Source organism: Indicator indicator, chromosome 35, assembly GCF_027791375.1.
Source record: "Indicator indicator isolate 239-I01 chromosome 35, UM_Iind_1.1, whole genome shotgun sequence".
NCBI classification, from domain to species: domain Eukaryota; kingdom Metazoa; phylum Chordata; class Aves; order Piciformes; family Indicatoridae; genus Indicator; species Indicator indicator.
This window is the reverse complement of record NC_072044.1, coordinates 1086438-1113105: the sequence shown is the minus strand read 5'-3', so window position 1 is coordinate 1113105 and position 26668 is coordinate 1086438. Positions and strand designations below refer to the sequence as shown.

General features: G+C 46.8%; 1 protein-coding gene across 3 annotated transcripts; it reads left to right on the top strand.

The window, feature by feature from the left end:
* Positions 1–978: 978 nt before the first annotated feature.
* Positions 979–26391, top strand: HIPK1 (homeodomain interacting protein kinase 1). 3 transcript variants are annotated; one of them, XM_054395938.1, is made up of 16 exons: positions 979–988; positions 1702–2779; positions 8092–8215; positions 10584–10703; positions 11461–11547; positions 12354–12538; positions 12826–12988; positions 13343–13565; positions 14395–14516; positions 15983–16117; positions 18685–18827; positions 18971–19153; positions 19696–19911; positions 20191–20432; positions 20952–21088; positions 21755–26391. In XM_054395938.1, the coding sequence occupies exons 2-16, from the start codon at positions 1704–1706 to the stop codon at positions 22238–22240; spliced, it is 3642 nt and encodes a 1213-aa protein (XP_054251913.1). In that variant the 5' UTR covers positions 979–988; positions 1702–1703; the 3' UTR covers positions 22241–26391. The 3 variants fall into 3 exon arrangements, with proteins under 3 accessions (XP_054251913.1, XP_054251912.1, XP_054251911.1); XM_054395937.1 differs by lacking the exon at positions 979–988 and adding an exon at positions 1480–1590 and having other exon boundaries at positions 18688–18827; XM_054395936.1 differs by lacking the exon at positions 979–988 and adding an exon at positions 1480–1590.
* Positions 26392–26668: the final 277 nt, after the last annotated feature.

The following is a 26668-nucleotide window of genomic DNA, read 5'->3' as shown; positions in this document are numbered from 1 at the left end:
GTTATTTTTGGCGTCTCAAGCACACACAGAGCAGCTGTAGGACTTACACAAAGGAGCAGTACTGCCCTATCCGCTTCGCTGCTGGCAGTTTCTTGCCTCCCTGTCCAGCGCAACGCTTAGTGCCCCAAATCACGGTTGCAGTTTCTCATAGAAAAACGTTGCACTGCAGTTTCCACAAAGCGGGAACCTCCTTACTGTGTCCCGAGCTCTCATTCTCCACGGGGATCTGACCGTGGCTTTGAGCACGGTTTAGAAAGGCGCTTGTGTAACAGAGACGGCTAAGATGGAGGCTCTGACCGTGTGCGCCCGGCTGTGAATTCTGGCCTGTGTGAACTCCGCACCAACCCGAAGCCCAGTGGCTTCCAAGAAGGCAGGCAGAGCCCAGCCCTCGCGGCGCAGGGCTGTCCTCAGGAGCGTTCGCACTCCGGGGACTTGTGTTGCTCTCGTGTGGCCAGGTGCTGTGGGCCTGAGCACCGGAACGGAAACGACACACGGCGCCAACAGCGCAACCTCTCTCAGCCCGGGCTCGGGCTCTGGCCCTGCTCCAGCGCTTCCGCTCCGGCGGTGCCAGCACCCGCCCCTTCCGCCTAGAGCGCGTCACGGCGGCGGCGCGAGCGGTCACGTGGTGGGGCTCGGCGCTCGGCCCGCCTGGCCGGCTCGGGGCTCGGCTGGCTCAGTCTGGCGCGAGCGGCCGAAGGGCCCGGAGCGGCGCGGCGGGGGCACGGCGGGAGCGCGGCGGGGGCGCGCGGGCCCGGGCGGCGGCGGCGGCGGGAGCGCGGGGTGGGGGGGGGGGGTCCCGGCCGGGGCCGTGAGGGCGCGGCGGAGCCTGGCGGCGGCGGAGCGGCCTCGGGGCTCCCCCCGGTGTGCGCGGGCCAAACGGGCCGGGCCGGCGGCCGCGGTGGGGCTATGATGCGCCCGCTGCGGGGCCCCGCACCCCCGTGTGTCCCCCAGGCAGGTCCGGCCCGCGGCTGAGAACCCCCCACCGGCGGTGAGTGCACCGGGCGGGCTGTGGTGGCGGGGCGCGGGAAGGGCTGGCGCGGCCCGGCGGGCTCGGGGAGCCTCAGCGCCCGCGCGGCGGAGGCCCGCCCCCCGCTCCGAGCGGGACGCGGCGGGGCGGCGCTGCGGGCTCCGTCCGTCCGCCCGCGGTGGGCCTGGCCCTCGCCCCGGCGCCGGGCTGGCCGGGAGAGCTGACGGCGCGGCCCAGGCGGTCGTCCTCGCGTCGTGGCTTTTCGGTCCTCGCGTCAGGCGCTGCTCCGGGGTGTGCTCATCTGGGGCGGCTTAGGTCAGTCAGGGCTCGGCTCGTCTGGATCAGGGTTCACCGCGCCGCTGTTCTTAAAGCTGAGGGGGAGCAGGCCTGAGAGCAGGGGGAAGGGGAAAAGGACTGAATTTTCTCAGCATCTTTCTCGGCATTGGCGCTGCCCTCCATTCTTCAGCGCTGTGTGCGGTTGTCTAGCTTTGGAAAGCTGGATGGATATCGAGCTGGCTGCTCATGCCACAGACAGTGAGGGAGAACACGGTCGGTCGCTCCAGCAGAGAGCCTCGCTTTGTGCATGCCCCTAGGATCAGCAGTTCAGAAGGCTGTCGTCCCAGGTGATCGGCACCATATGGTGCTCAGAAGAATACTTATCATCCGGTTTCTTGTGCGGGTGGAGGATCGTGTTCCATCCAGACAGCCCTAATGAGTTCTTGCTCCCCTTTCAGGTATGGCCTCACAGCTGCAGGTGTTCTCCCCTCCGTCAGTATCCTCGAGTGCCTTCTGCAGTGCCAAGAAACTGAAAGTGGAGCCCTCTGTCTGGGATGTTTCAGGACAGAGCAGCAGTGACAAGTATTACACCCACAGCAAAAACCTTCCAGCAGCTCAAGGGCAAGCAAGCTCCTCTCATCAGGTAGCCAATTTCAGCATCCCTGCTTACGACCAGAACCTCCTTCTCCCTGCTCCTTCAGTTGAGCACATCGTGGTTACAGCAGCTGACAGCACAGGCAGCAGTGCGACAGCGTCCTTCCAGAACAGCCAAACCCTGACACACAGGAGCAACGTTTCTTTACTGGAACCATACCAAAAATGTGGATTAAAAAGGAAAAGTGAAGAGGTCGACAGCAACGGTAGTGTGCAGATAATTGAGGAACATCCACCTCTCATGCTGCAAAACAGACCTGCGGTGGGTGCTGCGGCCACGACCACCACGGTAACCACGAAGAGCAGCAGTTCCAGTGGTGAAGGCGATTATCAGCTGGTCCAGCATGAGATCCTGTGCTCCATGACAAACAGCTACGAGGTCTTGGAATTCCTGGGCCGGGGGACGTTTGGGCAGGTGGCGAAATGCTGGAAACGTAGCACGAAGGAGATTGTAGCCATCAAAATCCTGAAGAACCATCCTTCCTATGCCAGGCAGGGCCAGATCGAGGTGAGCATCCTCTCTCGCTTGAGCAGCGAGAATGCTGACGAGTACAACTTTGTTCGCTCCTATGAGTGCTTTCAACACAAGAATCATACATGCCTTGTATTTGAGATGCTGGAACAGAACCTCTATGATTTCTTAAAGCAAAATAAGTTCAGTCCATTGCCCCTGAAGTATATCCGGCCAATTCTGCAGCAAGTGGCTACTGCCCTGATGAAGTTAAAGAGCTTGGGTCTGATACACGCTGACTTGAAACCGGAGAACATCATGTTGGTGGATCCTGCACGGCAGCCCTACCGAGTGAAGGTGATCGACTTCGGCTCGGCCAGCCATGTATCCAAGGCAGTCTGCTCCACGTACCTGCAGTCACGCTACTACCGGTGAGTACCCACGTGGCGCTCCCTGCCCTGCCAGGGCTTTGCTTCTACAGATGCTAAACTCTCCTGCCATTAGGGCTAGTCCCAGCTGAGGGGAGGAGGAAGCAAGCAGCCTATCCACTTGTTCTGCTTGTTTGCTGAAGAGTCCTTCTGAAATGTGTAAACAAGCAGAACTTCTGCTTTGCAAGCCTGATGTAATGTGCAGTCCAATGCGTTCCTTTCACCCCAGGTTCATGCAGTGAGTTGATTTTACCCTGCTGCTGCTTTGTGACCGTGTGTGCAGTAGCAAACAGCAGCAGTTGTTCACTGTGGTCTGAAATCAGTCTATTAACTGTGGTTGTTTAGAAGGGAGAGAAGTCAAAGGGATGCCAGATTCTTTTTATGCTGTTTTGGTTCCATCTTTGTCTGAGCCCACTTCAGGAGCACTTGACTTCCTGTGTCAGCCCTGGGTGAGCTGTGCTTCATGAGATCTGTAACTCTTTTAAAACAGGGTTGAGCAGCAGATCTCTGCTTCCCTTAGCAAAACATAGGAATGGCTTCTGCCCTTCTCCCGCCCAAGAGTTCAAAATAAACTGTGGAGAAAAACGCTGAAACTTGGAGCCTGTGCACCTAAAGCAAGCTCTGCTTTTTCTTTCAATTGTTCCTCCAACCTGGTTCTGTCAATAGTGTGTATTTCATTATAAGTAGCAATAGGCTTCAGTAAATGAATACAGAAAGAAGTTCTGGCATCAAAGGGACATGGAAAAGTCTGTGCTGTGTTGTCAGGGTTGCTTTCAGTGGAATGTGAGCTCACTTGACTCAAAACTTAACTAGTATCTAGCCCTTCCAGCTGGGATGAGACAGAGGACTCGAGACACTCCACCCCACCCTGTGTCTCTGCCCTGTTTGATGTCTTTCCTGTCCTAGCTTCAGTTTGAAGCCGTGGCTTGTTGTGGGCTTGTCCTGTTTGTTCCTCATACTCCTCTGTATCCTTCCCTGTTTTGTTTACTCCCTCCAACACTAAGTACCAGTTTTCTGTGCCATTTTTCCATTTGATACACACTTTTCTTTATCCATTCCTCATGATCTTCACCCAGTTTGCTGGCACGAGTCTTTCCAATTCTGAACTACTGACTTGTTTTTTGCAAGGCACTTGTCTTCTGCCCACCAGAGCTCTGTTGATGTTGTCCCTGTGTAGAATGCATGGTCAGTTTTGGTGGTGGTGCATTGACAGAGGTGACTGCTGATCACCAATCTGCTCTATCTGCCTTGCAGCACATGTGAGCAGAGCAGTCTGGGCAGGCACATAGTGCTTTCCAGTTTCTGCTATCGCAAAAGCCAGGTCTGGCTGAGGCAGCAGCAAGGGCTGATAAGCATCTCCGAGGGGCTGCTGGGGAGGAAGCTGCCTCCTTCATTGCTGTACACGGCGCTGAGCTCCTGGCTGCTCCCTCCACCCTGACACAGGGTGACTGGCACTGCCAGAGGGGCAGATAGCCTGAGATCAGATGGCACTGAAGACTGTCTGCTTGGCTGAAGCTAAACATGCTGTGATGTGGAAGTCTAGCATTTAGTGCCAGGTCATTAGTTTGATGACGGTGATTACTAAAATCCATAATCTAGGAACTTATGGACCTGGTGTGGAAAGCAGTGTACTGTGGGAGGACTGCATTGCTTTGACCATATTCACATTAAATTAGTGTTCAGATGAGTTCCAAGTTGGACAGTTCTTCAATACTGTGTTTAATAAAGCACAGCAATTGGTATAAACCAATTCTTCAGTTGGTTGTCTGTCAGCTATTAAAAATAAACTCGTTCTGTGTTCACTTTTTTTTTTTTTTGTTTGTTTTTAATGCCTGTTACTGGCACTTACATAACCTCTGTCTCCCATGGAGACACCTAAACCAAGCAAGCTTGGGTACTGTAAGGTGGATTTTCTCATCCGTATGCCCTGAAGGAAAAAAACCTTCCTTTATTAATTATGCTCAGTGCTGGAGGTCATCTTGTCCGGCAGCCTTGCTCCCTCCAGGTTCTGATTGTACTTCTGGAGGTTGGACAACTTCTTGCTGACTCGGCTGGAGCCATGTGGAGCTGGGATGGGTTTTGTCGAGGCTGGGGCAGGTGCCCTCTCCACTGGCATTGCTGCTTCACTGCAGTGTAACCCAGTCAGGAAGGGCAGTTTTACTGCCACAACATGCTTGACTTAAAGCGTGAGTGGAAGTGTCCATGATGAGTTCTTTGGCTCTAAAGCCAGGTGTGAGCTAGGAGTAGACTGCATGCTGCTGTGTGGTGACTGGCTGCTGTGGCAGTCCTGAGATGTGTCCTGAAATCCAGGGTAACACCAGGTGTGGAAGGGGATGGATGCTTTTGTCCTCCCTGGAGAGGATAAACAACAGGACGAAGCAGAGAGTTTGCAGAAGTGAAAAATCCCTGGGAAGACTGATCTGCCTGCTGTGCAGAGTGCTGTGTTCTGTGTGGGGACAGCCATCATGTGAGGCTTACTTGGATCCCTACCTCCTGATATTCCCTGTGGGTCAGGATAGAGGCACCAAGCTGAAGCCATGAGAAGCTGGCACTGAGTGCTGAGGGAGCTTGCGGAGCGCAGTGGTGTCTGTTTCTTACCTCTGCTTTGGGCTACATGACCTACTTCTGTCCCAGTCATGTTGGCCTGGGAAGCATCAGTGCCTGCTGCCAAATCTCCCTGCCAGCTAATCCAGCTCTGAGTGGGGATGGTGTCATTCTCCCCGTTGTTCTTTGCACTTGTACCAGCTTTGTATCACCACCCTTCTTCACGAGGGGAGGGCTGAGGATCCATGTGTTTTGAAACGCTAAACCTCAGTCTCTAATTTTTCCACTACTGCTGTGAATCCTCTCTTCTGAGAGCGCCTGAGCAGATTTGCCAGCTTTGGAAGTCTGAGTTTGGCAAGCATGTGTGCAAAGAAGGAATGTTGTTGATTTCTGTTTCAAAGAGCTTAAGATCATAAAATCGCTTTAATCTCTGACAGACCAGCTATGAAAGTGACCTCTGCTGCTTGTCCTGTTTCAACTCTCATCTCGTAGGGCCGCTAATTATAGTGGTGTAAAGGGAGATAAGAGAGATTCCAGCTCTGTCCTGCAGTCAGAACGAAATCAGGTGCCTTGTGGGAAGTTCATTTATTTCATGTGGGGGAATAAAATGCATGGAGTTCAATTTGCTGTCATTTTGGTATTGAGGTTTCAGAATACCCAAGTCTGTGCCAGCCTATAGTTAAAGGCTAACAAACTATCCCATCCAGCAGAAGCTGGATCCTCTGGGATCAGTGGGATTTTGTTAAGGCACTGGTGAAGCATTAACTTGCTCCAGTATTCCCCAGGCCACTTTTAATGTGTTTAGCAGTCCAAACCAAGGAAACTTCTGCCTACAGCATTCCTGATGTGACAGGTTTGGGTTCTCTCTGGCAATTCCTGCATAAGGAGAATAACCAAGAGGATCTGGACAGTTTGTTGATGAGTAGAGGAGTAATGACTCTGGGGTTCTGGGACTCCTGTGGGGATGACAACAGCACACTCGCTCCACTTGTGAAGACTGAAGACCTACAGAAACTGATTCCTCTTGGTTGCACCTCTTAGCCTATAGAAAGTTGCATCTGTTCCAACATAGTTCTTTAAAATAGAAATGTTTAGCAGGACCTTCAGCATTTGAATATCAGATGCTTATCATATTTGCATAATCATTTTGTATTTTCACATATGCAAAACCCTTTCAAAGACAATGACTGCCAGGAGTAGACAAGAAGGCAGAAACAGCTCAGTGTCAAGTGCAGCAGGTATCAGAATGTCTTAGCCTAAATACTCTGTTAGTGATCACTAGGGGGGTATCTCTGCTTTTAGGCTCTGCTTTTCAGAGGCTCAGGCAGTAAAGGAACCTCCTTGCCTTAAAGCTGAAGGTGTGACAATAGGTGTGACCTCCCTGTAGCAAGGGCTGGGCAGCTCTCTATCTCTTTTGATAGATCCTTGGCTTTCTCAGGGGCACTGTGCTGGGCAGCTGGGATGAGACTATTTGTTTTGGAGACTGGCTAGTGGTGATTGTGTAGCTACCTAAGCCAGAAGCTCTATCTGTGTCACCATGACACAAAGGGTGATTAATTGATTAATTGGAGAGTCACTTCTTGCCATGTGCAAACAGTTGGGAGGCACACTTGGGTTGGACAGCTGTGGAAGGTGAGTGTCAGATCTACTGACACCTGTGCATTATGCAAGCCATGTAGAAGTCTGTAGAAAGATCAGAACTGGTTTCAGAGCCTTTTTTAACAACAGAAATATCCACAGTGTAACACCAGAAATGTCACCCAGGCCCTGGGGGCGAGTCATGATGAGAAAATAGCCAGGAGTTCAGGGCTTTTCTGTCTTCCTTTGCCCTTGTGTTAGTTATGCATGAAGAACATCAAGGTGTTTGTGTTGCCTGTGCTTTCCAGAGTAAATTGCCACAGCAAATCACATGGGTTTTGCAGCACTTGGGCTTTATGCTGTATGCAAATGTGACCAGAATTTAGTCTGACAGAACAGCATCAGTTTGTTTCAGAACCGTGTGTAGGTGAAGAGTTGTACTAAAACATCCCTTTGTGTTATGAGTCAGTGCCAGACACAGATCTCCCTGAAATTCCAACCTGTTGCAGAAGCAAACCGTGCTTGGAGTTTGAGATTTTTTTCATCACCTTCCTGCAAAGGCTAGGCCAGACAGGTAAATTTTGCATTGGGTGTGGCTGAGCGCACAGAAACCTGTAACACAACCTTGCAAAGCTGTCTCCAGCTGCGTTCTCTCCTTCCATTTTAAACTCTAAACTCTCCCAACAAACCCTGTCTGAAAACCTGCTGATAGAAACCAAGCAGCTCTTTGAAGAGCTCCTATTTCTGGCTCTGCAGATGCTGTTCTTTTCACATGAAAACAGGCAGCTGTGAGCTGCCCACCTGGCATCTCAAGACTTTCCTCCCAGAAGTTTGAGCACTGTTTCTGTAGGAAGGGTTGTGCCATCTCAGGGATTCCTCACACCTCATGTACTGTCAGGTGTAATTGAGCTGGTTAGTGGAGAAGAAACTTCTAGCACAATTGCTTAAAGGCCACCCTGGAGCTGGAGGGCACTACAAGAGTGAAATGAATCCAGCCATGCCACTAACTGATAAAACCTGGGATCTTTTAGGGCACTTGAGGAAACATCTTCTTCCTTAAAGTGAATCACTTAGGTTCTCACAGATTTACTTGTGCTTCAGGGAGAGGAGAAGTGTTATCCAGAGCAATCCATAGGAAAGAAGAGTTTAAGATTTCAGAGTTGAAGGTTTTACCTGTTCTTTTTTTTCAACAGAGCTCCTGAAATCATCCTGGGTTTGCCATTCTGTGAAGCTATTGACATGTGGTCCCTGGGCTGTGTGATAGCTGAGCTGTTTCTAGGCTGGCCTCTGTATCCAGGAGCATCTGAGTATGATCAGGTGAGAGCACATGGTGGATGTGAGGATGTTCAGTGAAGCTACCATCATCTCCTCTCAGACCCTCTGAACCCAGCGTGTCCCATTTCACCTTTCAGCTGGTACAAAACTGCTGTTTGTCACCTGAAGTTCATTTTCTCTCTCTGATAGTCCCATTGCCTGTCTCTGTTGTACAGGAGAACACTGAGTTCTGTGTGTTTTGAGTTGAATGTAATTATCCACTATACAGAGTCAGTTTGCAGTTAACCCCCTGGCTTCCAAACCAAAAGCTGTTGAAATACCTTCCTGTCAAAACAGCAGTGTGGGGTGTGTGTGTCCTGACTCCAAACGCCCTCTGTAATTTCACCATGAGGGCAGTTTTTCCATGTGGAGACAGAGCAAGCCTATCATTCCTGCATGGTTAGTACCTACAGCAGCCTCATTCTTAATGCAAAGTGTGAGCCCCAAGCTGTCCCTGAAGTACAGGGGCTGGAGTCTGAAAGGCATCGTGAATTAATGAGTTCTTTCCATGGACGCTTAGCATTAATACCTGGGCTACTCAGCTGCCTATAAAAGGACAAAGTCTGTATGAGAAGGTTTCTCAGGGTGACTTTTCCACTGTGGTTTTCGTGGTGGTACCTTATTACAGTGCTTGGTATAGTTTTCCTTAAGTGATAAAATACGTGAAAACTTAGTCAGTTTGCAAACTTCATTGCTTACATCTTCCCAGCGGTGTAAATTTCCAAGGGAAACACAGTGATGCCTTAATGAGCAGAATTAGCTAGAAAATAAGTGATGTACAGCATGGGGGTTTCCTTGCACACTGAGTTTAGTGCAGTTCTGAGAACCTTATCTGGTTGTGTGGGTGGGGAGGAGGAGCTTTTTCCATTGCTTAATAGACAGGATTTTGCAGTCCTTTGTTGAGGCAGCATGAGGTGTGACTTCATGTGGTTGATTTTGATGTCTGAATTGCTCTTGAAAACTGGAGGTGACTTTCATGTCTTCGGAGATTCTGCAGCAGCAAGTAAAAGCTCAGGCAGAACTTGTGAGCTGCTGGGTTGGGATGGGAGTTAATTCTTTTTTCAAACACCCTTTGACTGCACAGCAAGAGTTGTGTCTTATAAAACCAGCAGAGCTCCTTGCTGAGTTGCGGTCTAGATAGAGAAAATCTTCACCTGCAGACACCAGGTCCACACTGACATGAATGAGAAACGAATGAATAGGCTGCTGTGGTACCCAGGCTGCCACAGGGGGTTCAGAGCCCTGCAGTGCTCAGCTGGTTGGCACAGTGGAACAGCAGCTTTGCAGGCAAGAACTGAGACCTGCTGCAGGACGTGCAACCCAGTTACCTTAACGCTGTCTCCAGCCCTCCTTTCAGTAATCAGACTTGGCAGGATTTTGTTCTTAAACTTTTAAACAGACTCCTTTGAGGGGAGAATTGTGAGAAGAAGATACCCCATTTCTCACCAACAGGCAGCATTAGTTGGCCAACATTTAAAAGGTTGGGGTTTGTTTTTTTTTTTTTTTTAATTCATATCTTTTGCTCTTTTCCTTCTTTTTGGACATTCCTTTTTGTTAGCTCTTTCCCAGTGCTCACTGATGTAGTCACAAGCATCCTGGTGCATCTTCCAAAATCCTGACCCCCTTTTTTTTTTTTGTTACATTTTCAACATTTTTGAGGATGTAGGAATCTGATTTTACTGAAGATTCGGTCTTCCAAAATTCTGATCTCTTTTTTTGTTACATGTAAGTGTATTTAACGTTTTTGAGAGTAGGAATCTGATTTTACTGAAGATTCGGTCTTCCAAAATTCTGATCCCTTTTTTGTTACATGTAAGTGTATTTAACATTTTTGAGAGTAGGAATCTGATTTTACTAGAGGTTTGGTCTTACTGTCTTGGTCAGTGAGAGCTTTGCAATGACATTATTCTCACTTCTGTGTGCCTGGAGTATATGTAGCAACATATACTCCAGCAATATTGTTTGGGTAATTTCACCTTTAATCGTATATGCATACATGAGAATTTCTTTGTTTCTCTCTCAAAATGTGCACTTCTTACATCACTGCCATTACAGACTAGTGGTGTTGCTTTATCTCTGCCTCAAAAGCTTACAGTCTGCTCATGTCTAAGCTGGGCAAAGAATATTTCTGTAAAATAAGAAAAGTGTATTTAAAACCTAAAATTTCTGCAGATCATATGGTTGAAAAAGCTAAATGTCCTTATAAATACTTGAGTCCCTTTGGTTTTGTAGTTTCGGTTACCTGGGCATTCTTTATTTACAGGTTATTTCTATTCACTCTGAACAAATCAGGCTGATAATTACTCCATTAGGTGTGAGAGGATTTTTTTTCCCTGTTTGGAATCCTCATTCTTTCAATTTTCTTCCCTAGATTCGTTATATTTCACAAACCCAAGGCCTTCCAGCGGAGTATCTTCTCAGTGCCGGAACGAAAACAAGCAGGTTTTTTAACAGAGATCCAAACTTGGGCTACCCACTGTGGAGGCTAAAGGTTTGTCTGTCTTTTTTGATTGTTCCTTGAGGTCTTGATAGAAATTTACACCTAGCTGTATTGTGCTGTAAAAGCATTCTGAGTGAAGACAGGATTTGAGATGCCATTCAAAGAGAGCTGATTTGTGTATTTCCTCCCAGAAACTGCACAGACCTCCTGGTACTCACCTAACAATAGCAGCTGTGCATGATAGTACTAGCAGAGAGTGGGTGTTACAGTCACTGAGATAATGGTTGCTTATTATGGCCTGCTCAGCCTTGGTGAAGTATGTCATCTTGTTGTCATCTCCTGACAACGCCAGGAGTAAACCAGGGAGGGTTTCAGGATGGTCTTTGTTAGTTTAACAGAAATCTACTTATCTGTTGGCACAGGACAGAAGAGAATTAGATGTCCTCTTGATTTGCCTCTAAAGCTGAGCAGCACAAGGAAGGGCATTTTGTCTTTCTTCTTCTTTGTAAAAGAGGAATTTAAAATATTTATAGCCTCTCTCTTCCTAAATCTGAAATCTTCAGTTCTTCTGGCTAATGCACTGCCCAATGAAGCCTTGGAATGAAGTCATCTCGCTGTTAATGCAGCTTTGCAATGAGCTTTCATTTCCAGCTGAAGAGATGAGAACCCTTGGCTGGTCTGGCCCTGTTGGCACAGGATTTATCTTAAGGCAGGCAAAAGACTGCCTGGCTTGGCTTTCCTCTTGCTGCTTTTTCTGTATCAATATGCAATATCTCAGTTTATATTAACAAATGCTTTCTTCTTGTAGACACCAGAAGAGCATGAGTTGGAAACAGGAATCAAATCCAAAGAAGCTCGGAAGTACATCTTCAACTGTTTGGATGACATGGCGCAGGTGCGTGGGGACCTCACGTTCCACAGAGCCTCCACTGGAGTCACCTTGTGGGGAGCTCTGCTGGAGCAGTCCTCTGCACACACTGCTGAGAACGCTGCTGTATGTTTGCCATGGTGCCAGCTTGCACCAGAAACCACTGTGTGAAGATTATCAAAGTGTGAATTATGAAGCTGTTAGTTTCTCAGCTTTTCTCAGGCCTTGATCTAGCAGATCCAAGAAGTACGCTTAGCCTGTTACCACTAGAGGTGGTTAGGCACTAGGAGAACTGAGCCTCTCCAGATGTGTTTATAGGATTAGGCCTCTTCCTGGACTTTGGAAATGTTGACAGAGCCTTGTATTTTTTTCATTCAGTTTTCAGAGGTAAATGAAGGAATATCTGAGGTTTGTAATATCACAAGGCCTTGACAAATACGTTGCTCTCAATTTTCTGTTGCTTTTTGTAGCTGTTGCCATCACTTTCCATTTATGTAAAGAATGTAGAATCCTGCTGTTCTGATTTGCTTTTGCCCCTTATAGCACAACCTCCCCTCCCCCCCCCCAAAAAAAAAAATGAAGACATAGTGAAGCCTGGTTGGTATCCACTGAACAGACCAGTTTCATGTTGAGGTGAGAATTCCCCATGTCAGTTTGGTTTCTTTTTATAGAATGAGCAAAGGAAGGGTTGTGTTAACACTCTAGTACCAAAAATTAAACTTGCTACAAGACAGGAATGCTTAGCAAATATTGCTATATGATGTGAAATTACTGAATTGTTAAGTAGCAATTAATTTGATGTTTGTGTGAACTACTCTAATTTTATTTTCAAGGTGAATATGTCTACTGATTTAGAAGGGACTGACATGTTGGCAGAGAAGGCTGACCGAAGGGAATACATTGATTTGTTGAAGAAAATGTTGACAATTGATGCAGATAAGAGAATTACTCCACTGAAGACTTTGAACCATCCGTTTGTTACAATGACACATCTGCTGGATTTCCCACACAGTAATCAGTAGGCTTCCTTTAATTTCTTGTTTTGTTTCAGGAGGGCTTAGGGGAAAATAGAGAACAGCACTTTTCTGCTTTCTGTCCATGCTGTTTTCTGCAGTTTCTGGCTGATCTGAAAATAGCAATGGCATCTATAAGGAATGGAATGTTCATAAGCTTCCTTCTCATGTTTGTTTTGTTGGTTTAAAAACCAGCCACAACAAAGAACTGAAAGGCATGTGCATGAAGTTGGGAATTTGTCATGTGTCTGTTACACATATCTAATCTTTTCCTTCTGTCATTCTGTTCCAGTGTGAAGTCTTGCTTTCAGAATATGGAGATCTGCAAGCGAAGAGTTAACATGTATGATACAGTGAACCAGATCAAGAGCCCATTCACCACTCATGTTGCTCCTAACACAAGCACAAACCTGACCATGAGCTTTAACAACCAGCTCAACACAGTACACAATCAGGTACAGCACCTTTCAGCTGTTTGATGCTAATCAAAGACGTGGAGTAGTCTTAATTTTGTGCCTTCTGGCCAAATCCTCTTCTGCAGAATACTGTGTTTAAATTGCTTTCCAGAATTTGTAGTTTTGTGTTGCAATTTATTTTTCCAAACCTTGTGCCTAGGCAGTCTCTGTTTCACCCAATCGTATTTGCCTGTCAGATCAGTAATGCAGTGAAAGGATGTGATTCCTGCTTTTTCTCCTGTGTTGCCCTATGCCTTTTACCTGGTGCTTTCTTCCTAGTATAATGCTGATGGTTCCTGGGGTTTGTTTTGTAACAAGTGATAAATCTGATGGTTTGGGATTTTTTTTTTCTAGGCCAGCGTCTTGGCTTCCAATTCGACTGCTGCTGCTACTCTCTCCCTGGCAAACTCGGATGTCTCCCTGCTAAACTATCAGTCTGCCCTGTATCCCTCATCTGCAGCACCGGTTGCAGGAGTGGCACAACAGAGTGTTTCCTTGCAACCTGGAACTACCCAGATCTGCACCCAGACTGACCCATTCCAGCAAACATTCATTGTTTGTCCCCCAGCCTTTCAAAGTAAGTGAAAATCCTTGTGTGGGACGCTGTGGTTTTCTTTGGGTAGAAACTGGAGGTGGTCGTCTGCACTGAAGAGAGGAAGTGCAGAATACAACCCTTTGCTATCACACAGTGCTCTTACATCAGATGTCAGTGCAGAATCAGGTCAGACATGTAGACAGTTTGGTTCTCTTTCAGGTGATGCTTGAACAGGTGACAGTATGTCACCAGCTTAGGTTGAAGTCTTCACCTGGTTGCTCAACCAGTTTTTCCCCCAAACCAAACACGGCAGCATTCCACAGAAAGCAGCGAACAGAGGAGCTGGAGCTGAGAACAGGGAAGTGGCCTGCTGTGCTTTGTGTGCCAGAAGTGAACATCTGTTCTTTGAGTCTCTCACAAGCACTGATGCAGCTCTGTGGTTTACTAGCAGCAAACTGTGACAGATTGCCAGTGAGGTTAGCAGAAGCGTGGCTCTATTAATCCTGTAAGTTCCCCATGTTTATGTCTGGGTTGAGGAGGGTTACTTACAAAAGGGAACTGATAGTGTAAAGTTTGATCTTTGAACTTAGTCTCAAGCAACATAGAATTAGATGTATGAGTTATCTGTGTTTCTGAAAAGAAGACTATGGACTTCAGCAGAGCCAGGCTTTGAGGACTGGTTGTCCATCACTGCAGAAGTGTTTGCTTCAGCTGGTGTTCTATTGGTAGGCTTTCGTCAAAGGGAACAGCTTTCCTTTCTTTTCATCTGACCCTCTCGTCTACCCTTACCTGGTAGGAATTTGATTTTCGAAAGAACCTGAAAAAAGAATGATAAAGCAGCTTAGCAGTGGTGTATTCTTGTCCTCCACAGCTGGACTTCAGGCAACTACAAAGCATTCTGGGTTCCCTGTAAGGATGGAGAATGCTGTCCCAATTGTACCACAAGCACCTGCAGCCCAGCCACTGCAGATCCAGTCTGGAGTTCTCACGCAGGTAAACAAACAAACAAACAAATGAACCCCACAGAGTTAAGTGCAATTCCTGCCACCTTGCAGGAGAATCTGAGCCTGATCCCTCTGGGGTAAATGCAGGGGGTTCTCAGGAGGCTCTGAAAGGTTCGATGCAGATCACTTCTAAGACACTTCTAAGTGTTTTCTTGTTTTATTTTTCTGGAATAATATTTGAAGTTTAAACTATTTTATGTCATGTGCCTCACTGGTTTTAGGAGTCTTCAGCTGCTAAGGACAGGCTGTGTTTTTCCATGGCTGCACACTGCCCCATAGGTAGTGGTGTATGTTCTTGCCTACACTTTAAAGATGTGGCAGAATAAATCATTTCTGTGAGGAGCAAAATCCCAGTAAACAGAAATGGCAACACAGAATACTCATGTTAAAATTTCATCTTTTCATCAGGGAAATTATTTCTGAATCCTTCTCAGTCAGTTACATCATTAGTGTGAGCTGATGTGTAGTGATCACACACCTGTTGTTTGCAGATTAAACAACAACTATGTGATAGTAAAATTCACAAATAGTGCTAAAAATTATACTTTAAACATTAGTTGTATCATAAATGAAAACAATTTTTCTTTCCAAGAAGTAGTGCTTTCCTATACAGTGAGGGCACAGTGATTCACAAGTTTTATTCACTGAAAAATTGTAATGAAGTGCACTTTTATTTATTTGCATAGTTCTGGTTTCTGCTGACATTAACACAAACTTCATTAGTTTTATTCTCCAGGCAGGAGATTATACTTCCTGACCTACTTGTAGAGGAGCAATCATTAGATTGTTCAGTCCAAAGCATTTTGGTGGCAGTCTGTGGCTCCTGGTTTGATTATCATGAGAGTGTGTGGAATGGTGTCCAAACAGCAGGATCCACGTGGCGGAGGCCCACCTGAACCCAAGCCCTGCTTTTGCTGAGAGTGCAAATTGTACACAAAGAATCTGCTCTAATTAGGCATTGGGTGGACTGATACCTGTCTTGGTAGTTTCATCACAGATAAAACTTTGCTCTTTCACAATACAAAAGACCTGCCATGCCTTCTGTGAAATCCCTTAGGTGAATTCTTGTTCGAGGGTCCTGTGTGAGTGTGGGGTGTGGTGGCCAACTCTGCCCTGCCGGTGCAGTCAGTGCAGTGCACAGAGTGTAACTTGCTCTCTGGGACCCAGTTAAAGCATCTAGAGCTGAACACTATCTCGGTTTTACTTAAGTGTGTCACTGAGGAGAACTTGTTCCCAAATTGCCTGTGCCTTGTGTTCCCCTCAAGGCCATGTAATTGCTTAGAGGAAGGTGCCCGGAGGGTCTGGGTGTTGGTTTCACTGCATCCATTGCAATTCTGGAGTCTGCTCAAGCACCGTAGAGTGCCAGTGAGGTGAAACCTTTCCTGGCCCTGCTGCTGAACCCACTTATCCTGCCTCAGTACGTGTGTTTCACTCACTGCCTGATCTACATTTCAGGGAAGCTGTACACCACTAATGGTAGCAACTCTTCATCCTCAAGTAGCCACCATCACGCCGCAGTATGCGGTCCCCTTTACCCTGAACTGCGCAGCCGGCCGGCCAGCGCTAGTAGAACAGACGGCTGCAGTACTGGTAATTGCCTCCCTTGATTGTGTTCACTAACTGAGTTTTGTTTTAACTTAGACTTGCAGAGGGCATGGAAGCATGTGCCATCTTGTGGCTGTGTTCTTGCTACATCTTAATGTCTCGTTGTTTTCCTCCCCAACATTGCTGAAGCACTGTCTGACTCTGACGTTTAGTGTGGCTCTGTAAAGAATCCAGATCCATTGACTGTTACTTTTCACTAGCCCAGTATTGCCAGGCTCTTCTCAGCTATGCTGCAGAAGGGCTACAGCTGTTCTCCTTCCTTGCTTACTGTCCTACCTTTGCCTTTTTGATTGCTGAATACAAAGGGATCAGTCTTTAGCTTGACTCTGCTACAGGTACCTGGATGGCCAGAATTTGAACTACTTGGCAAGTTAGCTCCAGACTTTGTTTTCCACACGTGTAAAGCTGCTTTGCATGGAGAAATGTTTCAGGTCATTAAGCACAGGCTAGAATCTCTAATGATAGCAAATTCTTTAATGTATTGCTTTAGCAGTTGATATCTCTTAACCTCTGTTGAATGTTGACAATAATTTTCTGGCCTTTTGTTATTTATAGCCAATCACAGGTAGCTTCTTTCATCCAGATAAAGATAACCATTCTTCACAGATACTTTCAGTTCATTTGTATTTCTTGCTTGAAATTAAAGGTGAGCTCTAATACCCAAAATGCCAGTTAAGTGGCTTCTAGGCTGTTTGGACCAATTTCTAAAAAGGATGGGGAAGGGAATAAGCACAGCATTAAAAAGTGTATGTTTTCGAAATTGTCCTCTTCTGTATTCATTTGGCACCTGCATCAGAGCAACTTTGCAGGTGCCACAAAGAAGTCATTGTAAAACTCCAGAATCAGATCAGTGAAGCTTATGAAAACATTGCAGTGCACTCAAGTGCTGGTCTCCTCACATGTCGTTCAAAGCACATTCCATTATGTGAACCATGTTGTTTCTTGTGGCTTTAGAGTGGTAGTTTGTCATTTTCTTCCGAGAGGGAGACCTCTGCTGAAGTGGAATTTGCTCGAGTCATACCTGTACTGAAATTAAACCCCAGCCCTTTGAATCGTTCTGACCTAAGGCAACTGCTCCCCATTTCTCAGGGTGGGAAGGCAGGAGAGTGGGGCTCTCCTGGGTCACAGCTCTGAGCTGAGCAGACCCAGGGATTGATCTCCTTTCCCCCTCTTAAATTCTGAATGCCAAAAGGCTGTAATCTAGGCTCTGAAAATGGCAAGAGGTGGCTGTAGCAGAGCCCGGGACACAAGAGAGTTGTTAGTGGTGTTTTCTAAAGTGTCTCTGGGCTTTTGATACAACAGGCAAATTCTATTCTCCCGTGTGTGTGCAGCGGACTTGATGTTCAGCTGCCCTGTACAGCAGCGGAGATCAGAGCCAGCTGTCTCCAGACTATGAGCCTGGATTCTGAGTTTTCTCTGGAGGACTTGCTAGTTCTGTTTTGGATTCTGGGAGCCTATGGCGTGAACTTGCTCACCTTTAGTGTTTCCAACACTCTCCCTTGCTGCTTCCCCTGAGTTTGCATTAGCCATTTGCTAAGCTTTGCATATTTTTGTCCTTCCTCTGTCAAAACAGTTCGTCGCTTGGAAGGCCCGATTTCTGCATCTCATTGGGAATTTAAATCTTGCTGTATTAAACTCTCTGCTTTGTCTTGTGCAGGTGTTGGCTTTTGGAAAGAGGCATGGTGTGACTTTTAACATATTTCTCTTTTTTTTTTTCTCTTTTTTTTTTTTTGTTTTCTTTTTACGATATTATTCTGCTTATGTTGGCAGAGGTTTTAGCAGCTCTCTGCTTTGAAGGCTTCTTGTTTGGAACCGGGATTGTAATGAGTGGATCTGTTACTTGCAGAAATACTTGATTTAAAACAACAAGGTGTTCATGGGTTTGCAGTTTTAAACAGCAAGAAAAAGAGCCATCAAAATCATATAAATATTTTGGGGGTTGTTTGGGGGTTTATTTACACCCACCCCCCAGAAAAAAAAAAAAACCTACATTGTGTGAATTTGAGCAGGGACATTTATAATATTCATCAACTGAAAATATCTTCACTTATCTCCCCTGTAACTAAATGTTTCTCCCACTGTGGCTTTTCCTAAATACTTAGTTGAGGTGGGGTGAATTTCCACAGCAGTAATACTGTCTCAACTCTCTCAATGTGAGCCCTGTAAGGCAGAAAACCAGAAAGGGCCAAATTGGCTTCACATTTTGGAATCCTTCAGCAGAGCAGTGTGCATAAACTTGCAGGCAGCAGAAGTCCTGAGCCTTCCTGCTGCATCTGGCAGTACAACACCTGACTGCGTTCTGCAGTGCAGTGTTGACACTTCTGCCCAGGTGACATCTGTCGTACCAAAGGTTAGCACAGTGGCAGAGGAAGCTTCTTTCTCTGATTTTGTTGTTCTCTTAACGCACTGAGACCTTTTGAGAAGGTGCAGTGACATGCCACTATCTCTGCAAGCTAACAATCTACCCGAGCGCGTTGATTGCTTGGAACAAAGCTCCTCGCTTGCAGGAACTGAAACCTAGTGAGGCTGTGTGTCTGTTTGTTGTTTTGCAGCAGGCCTGGCCGGGGGGAACCCAGCAGATCCTGCTACCTTCCACCTGGCAGCAGCTCCCGGGGGTTGCTCTGCACAACTCTGTTCAGCCAGCAGCTGTGATCCCAGAGACGATCAGCGGCAGCCAGCAATTGGCTGACTGGAGGTAAGGATTGTGCTGAACGGGAACGTGCCCTCGTGGTGCACAGGATCACTCCCTTCCCAGCAGAATCATGAGCCAGGGGCTCAGTGCAGCTTGTGGTTCCTTGCAGTGCAGTCATGGGGTTTGTGTTTGTCTCTCTGCTGCAGGAATGCCCATTCCCATGGCAATCAGTACAGCACCCTGATGCAGCAGCCATCGCTGCTGACCAACCACGTGACGCTGGCAGCAGCGCAGCCCCTGAACGTCGGCGTCGCCCACGTGGTGAGACAGCAGCCTGGCAGCAGCGTCCCGGCCAAGAAGAACAAGCAGCCAGCACCAAGTGCACCCAAGTAAGTCTTCCTGTCCAAGCCCTGTCTTTGTGGAGGTTGCCCTTGTGATGTGGAAGACTAGTCTGCTGAGCACAGAGGTGTTGGCTGTCACTTTTTTTGTGCTGCAGTTGCGTTTAAAGATGTCTCAGGAAAAGTCTCTGTACTGTGCTCGCTGGCATAAGTGATGTTTCTTTCAGTGAGATTGCAAGGAACATAGTCGACCAGGTGCTTTACTGCACTGCTCAGAAGGGGGTCAGGGTATGTTTGTGCCATGTCAGTTCTGTCACTTGCTATTTGCCAACCAATGGCTGGCAGGTTCCTTGCACTGTTCAGGTGAGTCTGTCCTTTTCAGAGCATTACTGAGTTCGTTTGGTCCCTTCTGGGATGTGTTCTCTGGTGCCCTGCTCCATGAGTGTCTGCACTAAGAGTCTCTCTCTGTATTTCAAGATATTTCTTCTTATATGTCTGTTCCAGTCACCTGGAGACTGGCTGTTCATAAAGTTGGTGCTGGTTTCTCCAAACCTGCTGACATGCAGCTGAATACTGCTTTGGTTTTCCTTCAGGCTCAGTTCAACTCTAGAGACTGTGCCCTCCCAAGTTTACTCACTCATTGGGAGCAGTCCTCTGCGGTCCACCTCCTCCTCTTCCAACATGCTCGTCCCAGCACAGGAGCAGCACCAGCCCATTGTGATCCCAGACACTCCAAGCCCACCTGTCAGTGTCATCACCATCCGCAGCGACACTGATGAGGAAGAGGACAGCAAATACAAACCTGCCAGGTAGGAGGCTCAGTTAGGCAGCCAGTACTGATTGTCCTGAGCGCAGCCCAAGTGTCAAGGAGAGTGGAGAACTCTTCATGCAAAGCCCTGGTTAGGCTAAGAAGCACTGCATGAGACAGAAAGCTCTGCATCATGTCTGCCGTGCAGTTTGTGTCTCTAGTTAATTAGAATTTCATCTGACAAGGAGGGAGGGTCTGAGATCCCAGAGGGGAGAGCTCCTGTATCTTGTGGGAAAAGCTGGAATGTTTCACATTTGTGGTTTTGTTTTTCTGTCTGCAGTTTGGGTATGAAGCAGAGATCCAACGTCATCAGCTACGTCACTGTTAATGACTCCCCTGACTCCGACTCCTCCCTGAACAGCCCCTATGCCACAGACCCCCTTTCCTCTCTCAGGAGTGCTGGCAGTGCTCTGGAGCTGCCGAGCAGAGCAGCAGCAGCAGACAGCTCCAGCTCTCGGACCATCATTGTGCCGCCGCTCAAAACACAGCTCAGCGACTGCATCGTCGCTACCCAGGCATCAGGTAGGCTGTGCTCAGCAGTGTCTGCCAAGGCCCTGGTGCTGTCTTACCCCTGACAGCCTTGTCCTCACAGTTGTGGACTACCTGCACTGGTCTTCAGCAGCTTCAGATCTTACAGCTGCTGTTCTGAGAGTGCAGGCCTTGGCCTGTTTGCGGTTTCATTGATCCATTTATTGTTTACATCCATTGATCCATTTAGCATTCAGTGATGTTTGGCTGCATCTCTGGAGGAATTCAAGGCCAGGCTGGATGAGGCCTTGAGGCAGGCTGGTCTGGTGGAGGGTGTCTCTGCCCATGGCAGGGGGATTGAAGCTATAGGTGATCTTTGGGGTCCCTTCTAACCCAAACTGTTCTATGAATCTGTAGAAAGATCTGTAAAAACTCCTGATGATTTCTTGTACAATCAGATCTTAAACTGTAATTGAGGAAAAGGCTCTGTTATGGAAACAGTCCCTGTGCACTCCTGATTACCTGAGCAGTGCATGGTCTGTGAGAAGGGACTAAACCTTTGAAATCTTTCAGGCATCCTGAGCAGCACCAGTAAGACCAAGCCAGTGGCCTCTGTGAGCGGGCAGTCGTCAGGATGCTGTATCACACCCAGTGGGTATCGCTCGCACCGTGTGGTAGCAAATGGAGTGCAGCCTCTCAACCTCAGCCAGGTGAGCACTACAAGGCTTTGCTGGCCTTTGGCCATGGTGCTTTAGAAACACCACACTGTGTGACAGGGAGAATAACATGAATGCAAGAGGACCAATATCTGCTGCCTCAGTAGTTCCATGAAGCCAATTCTGCCTTGTAGCTGTGCAGTGTAGGGTAGACTGCAGGGAGCATAGTTGAAGTTTCTCAGGGCAAAGCACTTGTTCCTGTACCAGAAGGCTAGAGAAGGAAGCACAGTTAAGTCCCTGTTCTTTGTGCTCCTCTTCACACCTGTCTTGCAATTTGTCATTCTTGCCACTCTGTGGGGGAGCCAAACCAGAATCCAGCTGTTGAGTCAAAGTAGTGTGGAAGGCGCTCAGCAGAGGGCTGGCTTACCCCAGGACCTGCCTACACTTGTATAGCTGTGCACTGCAGTACCCCAGGGGTTTCAGTTTGATCCCATTGCAAAGCAGAAGTGTAGCCTTTGTCTTGGAGGAGCTGCAGTAGCCCTTCTCAACAGATGCGAGGGCTTCACAGAACTAGGAGGGAGGATCTACTGAAGGATCAGTCCTGCAGCTGGAACGGAGGTGTTGATCGGGAGGCTCCAGCTGCCCCTTCCATGCTCTCCTCCCGTCCACTGCACTTCCCCGAAGACGGCCACTAACCCTATTTACTTCTTCCCCCTGCAGAACCAGCAAACAACAGTGCTGGCCTCACAGGAGAGAAGTGGAAATGCTGTCCCCCGTAGGCAGCAGGCTTATGTGGCACCCCTCACGTCAACTATTTCTCAGGCTCCCTACACGTTCCAGCACAGCAGCCCCGTGCATCCCCACCTGGCTGCGGCCACGGCGAGCGCGCACCTCTCCAGCCAACCCCACATGTACACTTACGCTCCCACCACGGCGGCCACGCTGGGCTCCACCACCTCCATCGCCCACCTCTTCTCCCCTCAGGGTTCCTCGCGGCACACCACCTACGCTGCCCACCCCAGCACGCTTGTCCACCAGGTCCCTGTGAGCGTTGGGCCAAGTCTGCTGACTTCCGCAAACGTTCCACCTGCCCAGTACCAACACCAGTTTGCTCCCCAATCCTATATTGGTGCTTCCAGAGGGTCTGCTATTTACACTGGATATCCGCTGAGCCCTACAAAGATCAACCAGTACTCATACTTGTAGTTGTAGTAAAGCACTGTCCTGCGATAGGCCTGAGAGATTGGAGGAGGATTTCAGGTGAACCTGTACCTGGTGATGACTGCCTGGGTTTTGCTTCTCCCTGATCTGGTTGTGTGTTGTTCAAAAATGTCTTTGGTGAGTCTGGTCACTAACTGAGCAGCATGCTTTGTTACCAGTATGAGGGTCACTAATTAAGTTGTTTGTTTGTTTGTTTGTTTTTAATTTTACTTACTTTTTATAGATGCTTTTAAAAAGTTCATGGTCACATTTATTTAAAATCGTTCTGTTGTGCTAATCAAAACAGGAAAGGAAAATCAATGTCTTGGGAGACAGATCCTGATGACTTTTAAAACTTGTATAACTGAAACAAGATGAAAAAATGCAGATGATATTTTAGCAGCTTGCACAAATCTGTGTTGCCACTAAAAATGGAATGCACATTTTTATCTCTTTGTGTTGCTGGGGCAGTTCTAAATTCAAGTTTAATATTTTAACATTTGTTCTCTAACTCACTTTGTCTAACCAATTGCTGGTTCTGCAGAAGCCATCCCATCTCCCTGTGTGTTACTGTCAGAGTTTTCTGTTCACTTCTCCACTCTGTTCAAGGACTGGCAGCAGTAGCTGCCTCCTACAGTGTTGTGTATTTAGGAGCCTGTGTAAACCCCGAAACCTGTTCGTGTCTCCATGACGCAGGTGAATTTTTATTGCATTCATTGCAGAATCCTTCTAAGTTTCTCAAACTCTGTTCAAGATCTCACTGTGTAACAGAACTCAGCAGCTTTGTTGAGTGCTGTGGTCTTCATCCCAGAAGGAATAGTCCAGCATTGCTCTAAAATTCTCCTTCTGCATCTCATAGGGCCGATGCTGGCCCTATAAGGGAGCTGGATTCCTTCACAGAAGCACAGGGCTTTTCTTTGTTCTGGTTGTGGGGGTTTTTTTGTTGTTGTTGTTTTTTCTTTCCATTTTTCCTCACATTGATACATTCAGGAGGGAGTAGAATTTGAAATACAATGAAACATCACTGTATTGATGTGTACAGCTTTTTATACTCCTGTGAGCATATCCTCCCGGATATGTCAGCAGCTACTCTAAAGCGCTCTTAACATGACTTGTATACAGGACATGCATGTAGGAATCACCAAACACCCCTCCTCCTCCCCTTCCCCCCCCAAAAAAAAAAGAGAGGAAAAAAAAAAAACAAAAAAAGAGAAAGAAAAAAGAAAAGGAAAAAAAAATCCAGATTTTAAAGTTTATTACTGAATTTAAAAATATTTTAGAAGTTTTGTATTGGTGGTGTTTTAATATTTTACATAAAATGAAATATGTACATATTGATTAGAAAAACTATAACAAGCAAAACTCCCTGCTAACCCCAAACGTTCTGTCTTTGTAATCAAAATGTGTAGTGATTATACTTGAACTCTGTACTTTAGTGTTTGTCTAATTCTTAAACGTTCCTGGGGATGGAGTTGATGTATCCTTTGTATTTAAACCAAAATGAGTTCGATCCGTGTCGGAATGTGTGTGGTAAAAATGCAATGGTTAGAGCTCGTCACTGTAGCACTGGGAGGAGCAGAGCTTCTGAGAGGAGAGGATCCCTTCTGATTTGTTTTGCACAGGTATGTGTGATGAAGAGTTGTTTGGTGTGTCCCCTTATTGTAGTGCCTTAAATGATGACGTAGTGTGACTAGAGTTTACAGTGAGCTTGCCTTATGAGGGACCAGCAAGCCCCCATCGATTGAAGCAATTCACTAAGCTTACACAGCAAGGCCCGCAGCCGTCGCCCTGGGTGCATTGTTCTCAGTTTTAGTGCTGTCATAAAAAAAAAAAAAGCTACATTTTTGTTTGGAGTGAAGCAATGTTTCCTTAAAGCTTTTTCCTTGAAATGGCACATGTACTGTTAGATGTCTGTCAGTGCATTTCGGATAGGGTAGTGCTGGGAATGCATTGGAATGTTTAGTCTAATCCTGCAGAAGTGATTAAAGATGTGCAATCACTTTTTCTTCTTAGATTAGTGTGGCGTTACCTTCCCCCAACGTTAATAGCAGACATTTCCTGTAAAATATTGCTAGCTTGGTGATAGAATATTTATACCAAAGAGAGCCTGCTGTAAAGCACATAATACCATTAAAAGTTTTCTAATGCTACTGCTAATGTGGAGCCGTTGGGAAGGTCTGCCAGCTGAAGCCCTAGTCAGTGTTCAGAGGAAATGCTCCTTTTGGGTAAACGATGCAGTTCTTAGAACGACTCTTTGTTTCCTTGGGTCCCTTGTACTAGGAATTCTTTCTCATCTTCAGTACATAGGTTAAGTATCTTGTCTGAGTGGATGATAAACTGGCTTGAGCAGTCTTGTGACTGCAGCAATAAGAGGTTTTGGTAACCTTGAATCCCAGTTTATGTTCCGTCCCAGTGGAGAAGAGGCCAGTTCCCTGACCAGTGTGTGACGAGAAGTGTGAAAGTCATTTCTGAAATTCCACAGTATTGACAGAAGAAAGTCTGGACTGACCTGGAGTTGATGAGCTGTTAAAAGTTTGGTCTCTCCTTTGACAGAGGGACCAAGGACTCTGGAGCTGGTTGGTAGCATTAGCGACGTTGTTGTTTGGTGTCTCAGTCGGAGCACTTCTGTAGGTGTGCGGTGAGCAGCGGCCGCGCTGTGCCTCTGCTGTGAGCGATGCTGTCTGTTGCTGTAGGCACTTCCTTTCTTTTTTCCACTTGACGTTGCTGTGTTCAGTACCTGCCTTGGGATGCCCCTTGGGCACAGAGTTGTGCCTTTCCCATGAAAGGCAAAACAGGCCCCAGTTCCTGTTTCAGGAGAACGTTAATCCCTGCTTCAGCAATAGTAAGGTGTTTCCATGAAGTCCTACCAGGAAAAAAAAAAAAACACCTCTAGCAAGATCTGCTAATTTTGAGAACTTGCCCACTTCTTCCCCAAAAAGCCGACTGAAACGACTGGCTGTCTTTAGAATCCCTATCCCATAATAAGACTTGATCACAGTCATTCACAAAGCATGGCATCACCGCTTCCACCGGCCCGGCTTCCAAGAGCATTGGAACAAGGTGGAGGAGATGAAGATCGTGTAGGTAAAATGAATCCTACTCCACTTAGCATGAGTTGTTTGACCCTGGAGTTCCTCTGGCCTGCACAGCATAAACTGAGCAAACAGAAACCCACCCTGGCAGGGCCCAAGTTCCAGCTTGGCACTGGCCTCAGTGTGGTGGATCCCAGTCTGGCCCCAGTATGTGTTGCCCAATGTAAGTCTCCTGTAGTTTGCTCTAAGGAGATCCATCCCTTCTTCCCTGGCATATCCAACCTTCAGATTAAGTTACAGAATTTACTCTCCTCACTGACAGAAGCCCACACCTAGTTTGTGCTATCTCTGGATAGAAATCAAGAGTCCTTGAATTGTAAAGCTGGTTTGGGATTCACCTTTCGTCTGTGTGATGGCCACAGTCCCACCTAGATGTGTTGGTGACTCCAGAGCTGTTCAATCAGCTGCTGCTGTTACCTGACCTGCGCTGGCAGCCGTGACAGCTGCTGCAGAGGCAACTCCTTGAGGCTTTCCTGCTTGGCACCTAGTTGATGGGATGCAGTAATTTACCTCTGACTCAAGCAGTTTCTTTTAGTACATGAAAAACTAAAATTGCTTCTAAATGACAGGATTGGCACAGCCCTGCTTTCTTTTTTTGTTTGTTTCTTTTTCTCTTATTTAAACTTCTGAATGGTGCCGCATGTCCACATGGTCGTTTGTTGCTAAACTTTATATAATGTGTGATTTCCGATTCAGCTTGAAATATATCTATCTCACTACATGTAGCAGTACATTATATGTAATGTTAGTATTTCTGCTTGGATCCTTGATATTGCAATGGAATTCCTACTTTATTAAATGTATTTGATATGCTAGTTACTGTGTAAAATTTAACTTTTCTTTCATGGTCGTGCTCTTCCTTTTTACAGGCCGCTAGATGCAGGTAGTTTCTGACAATTACTGATCTATGTTTGTATTGCTGATGTACTTAGGGGGTATGTAAAAATCATTTTAACAAAAGAAATAGATATTTAAAAATTTAATACTAACTATATGGGAAAAGGGTCCATTGTGAAAACATAGTTTATCTTTGGATTCAATGTTTGTCTTTGGTTTTACAAAGTAGCTTGTATTTTAAGTATTTTCTACATAATATGGTAAAAATGTAGAACAATTGCAATGCATCAATAAAAAGGGTTAATTTTCTGTACTCTATTCATTTAGTCCCTTGATCTATTAAAAGAAAAGGGGAGGTTGGCATATCCAGGATGAAATATCAGCACCGTTAACTGCAGCTGCACGTCCAGGGGCAGTGTGTGGTCTGAGATCCTTGGCGAGCTCTTTTCAAGGCAATGGCAGGACCTGGGCTGTGCCAGCTGGGCAGCTGCTTTGCCCACAGCTC

What these genes read in the sequence shown, in the direction of transcription:
- HIPK1 (XM_054395936.1), top strand. Translation starts at nt 1,551, where the DNA reads ATGCCCCTAGGATCAGCAGTTCAGAAGGCTGTCGTCCCAG. An exon ending in AACAGACGGCTGCAGTACTG is followed by an intron (nt 16,118 to 18,684) that starts GTAATTGCCTCC and finishes GTTGTTTTGCAG; the next exon opens with CAGGCCTGGCCGGGGGGAAC. An exon ending in AGCAAATACAAACCTGCCAG is followed by an intron (nt 19,912 to 20,190) that starts GTAGGAGGCTCA and finishes TTCTGTCTGCAG; the next exon opens with TTTGGGTATGAAGCAGAGAT.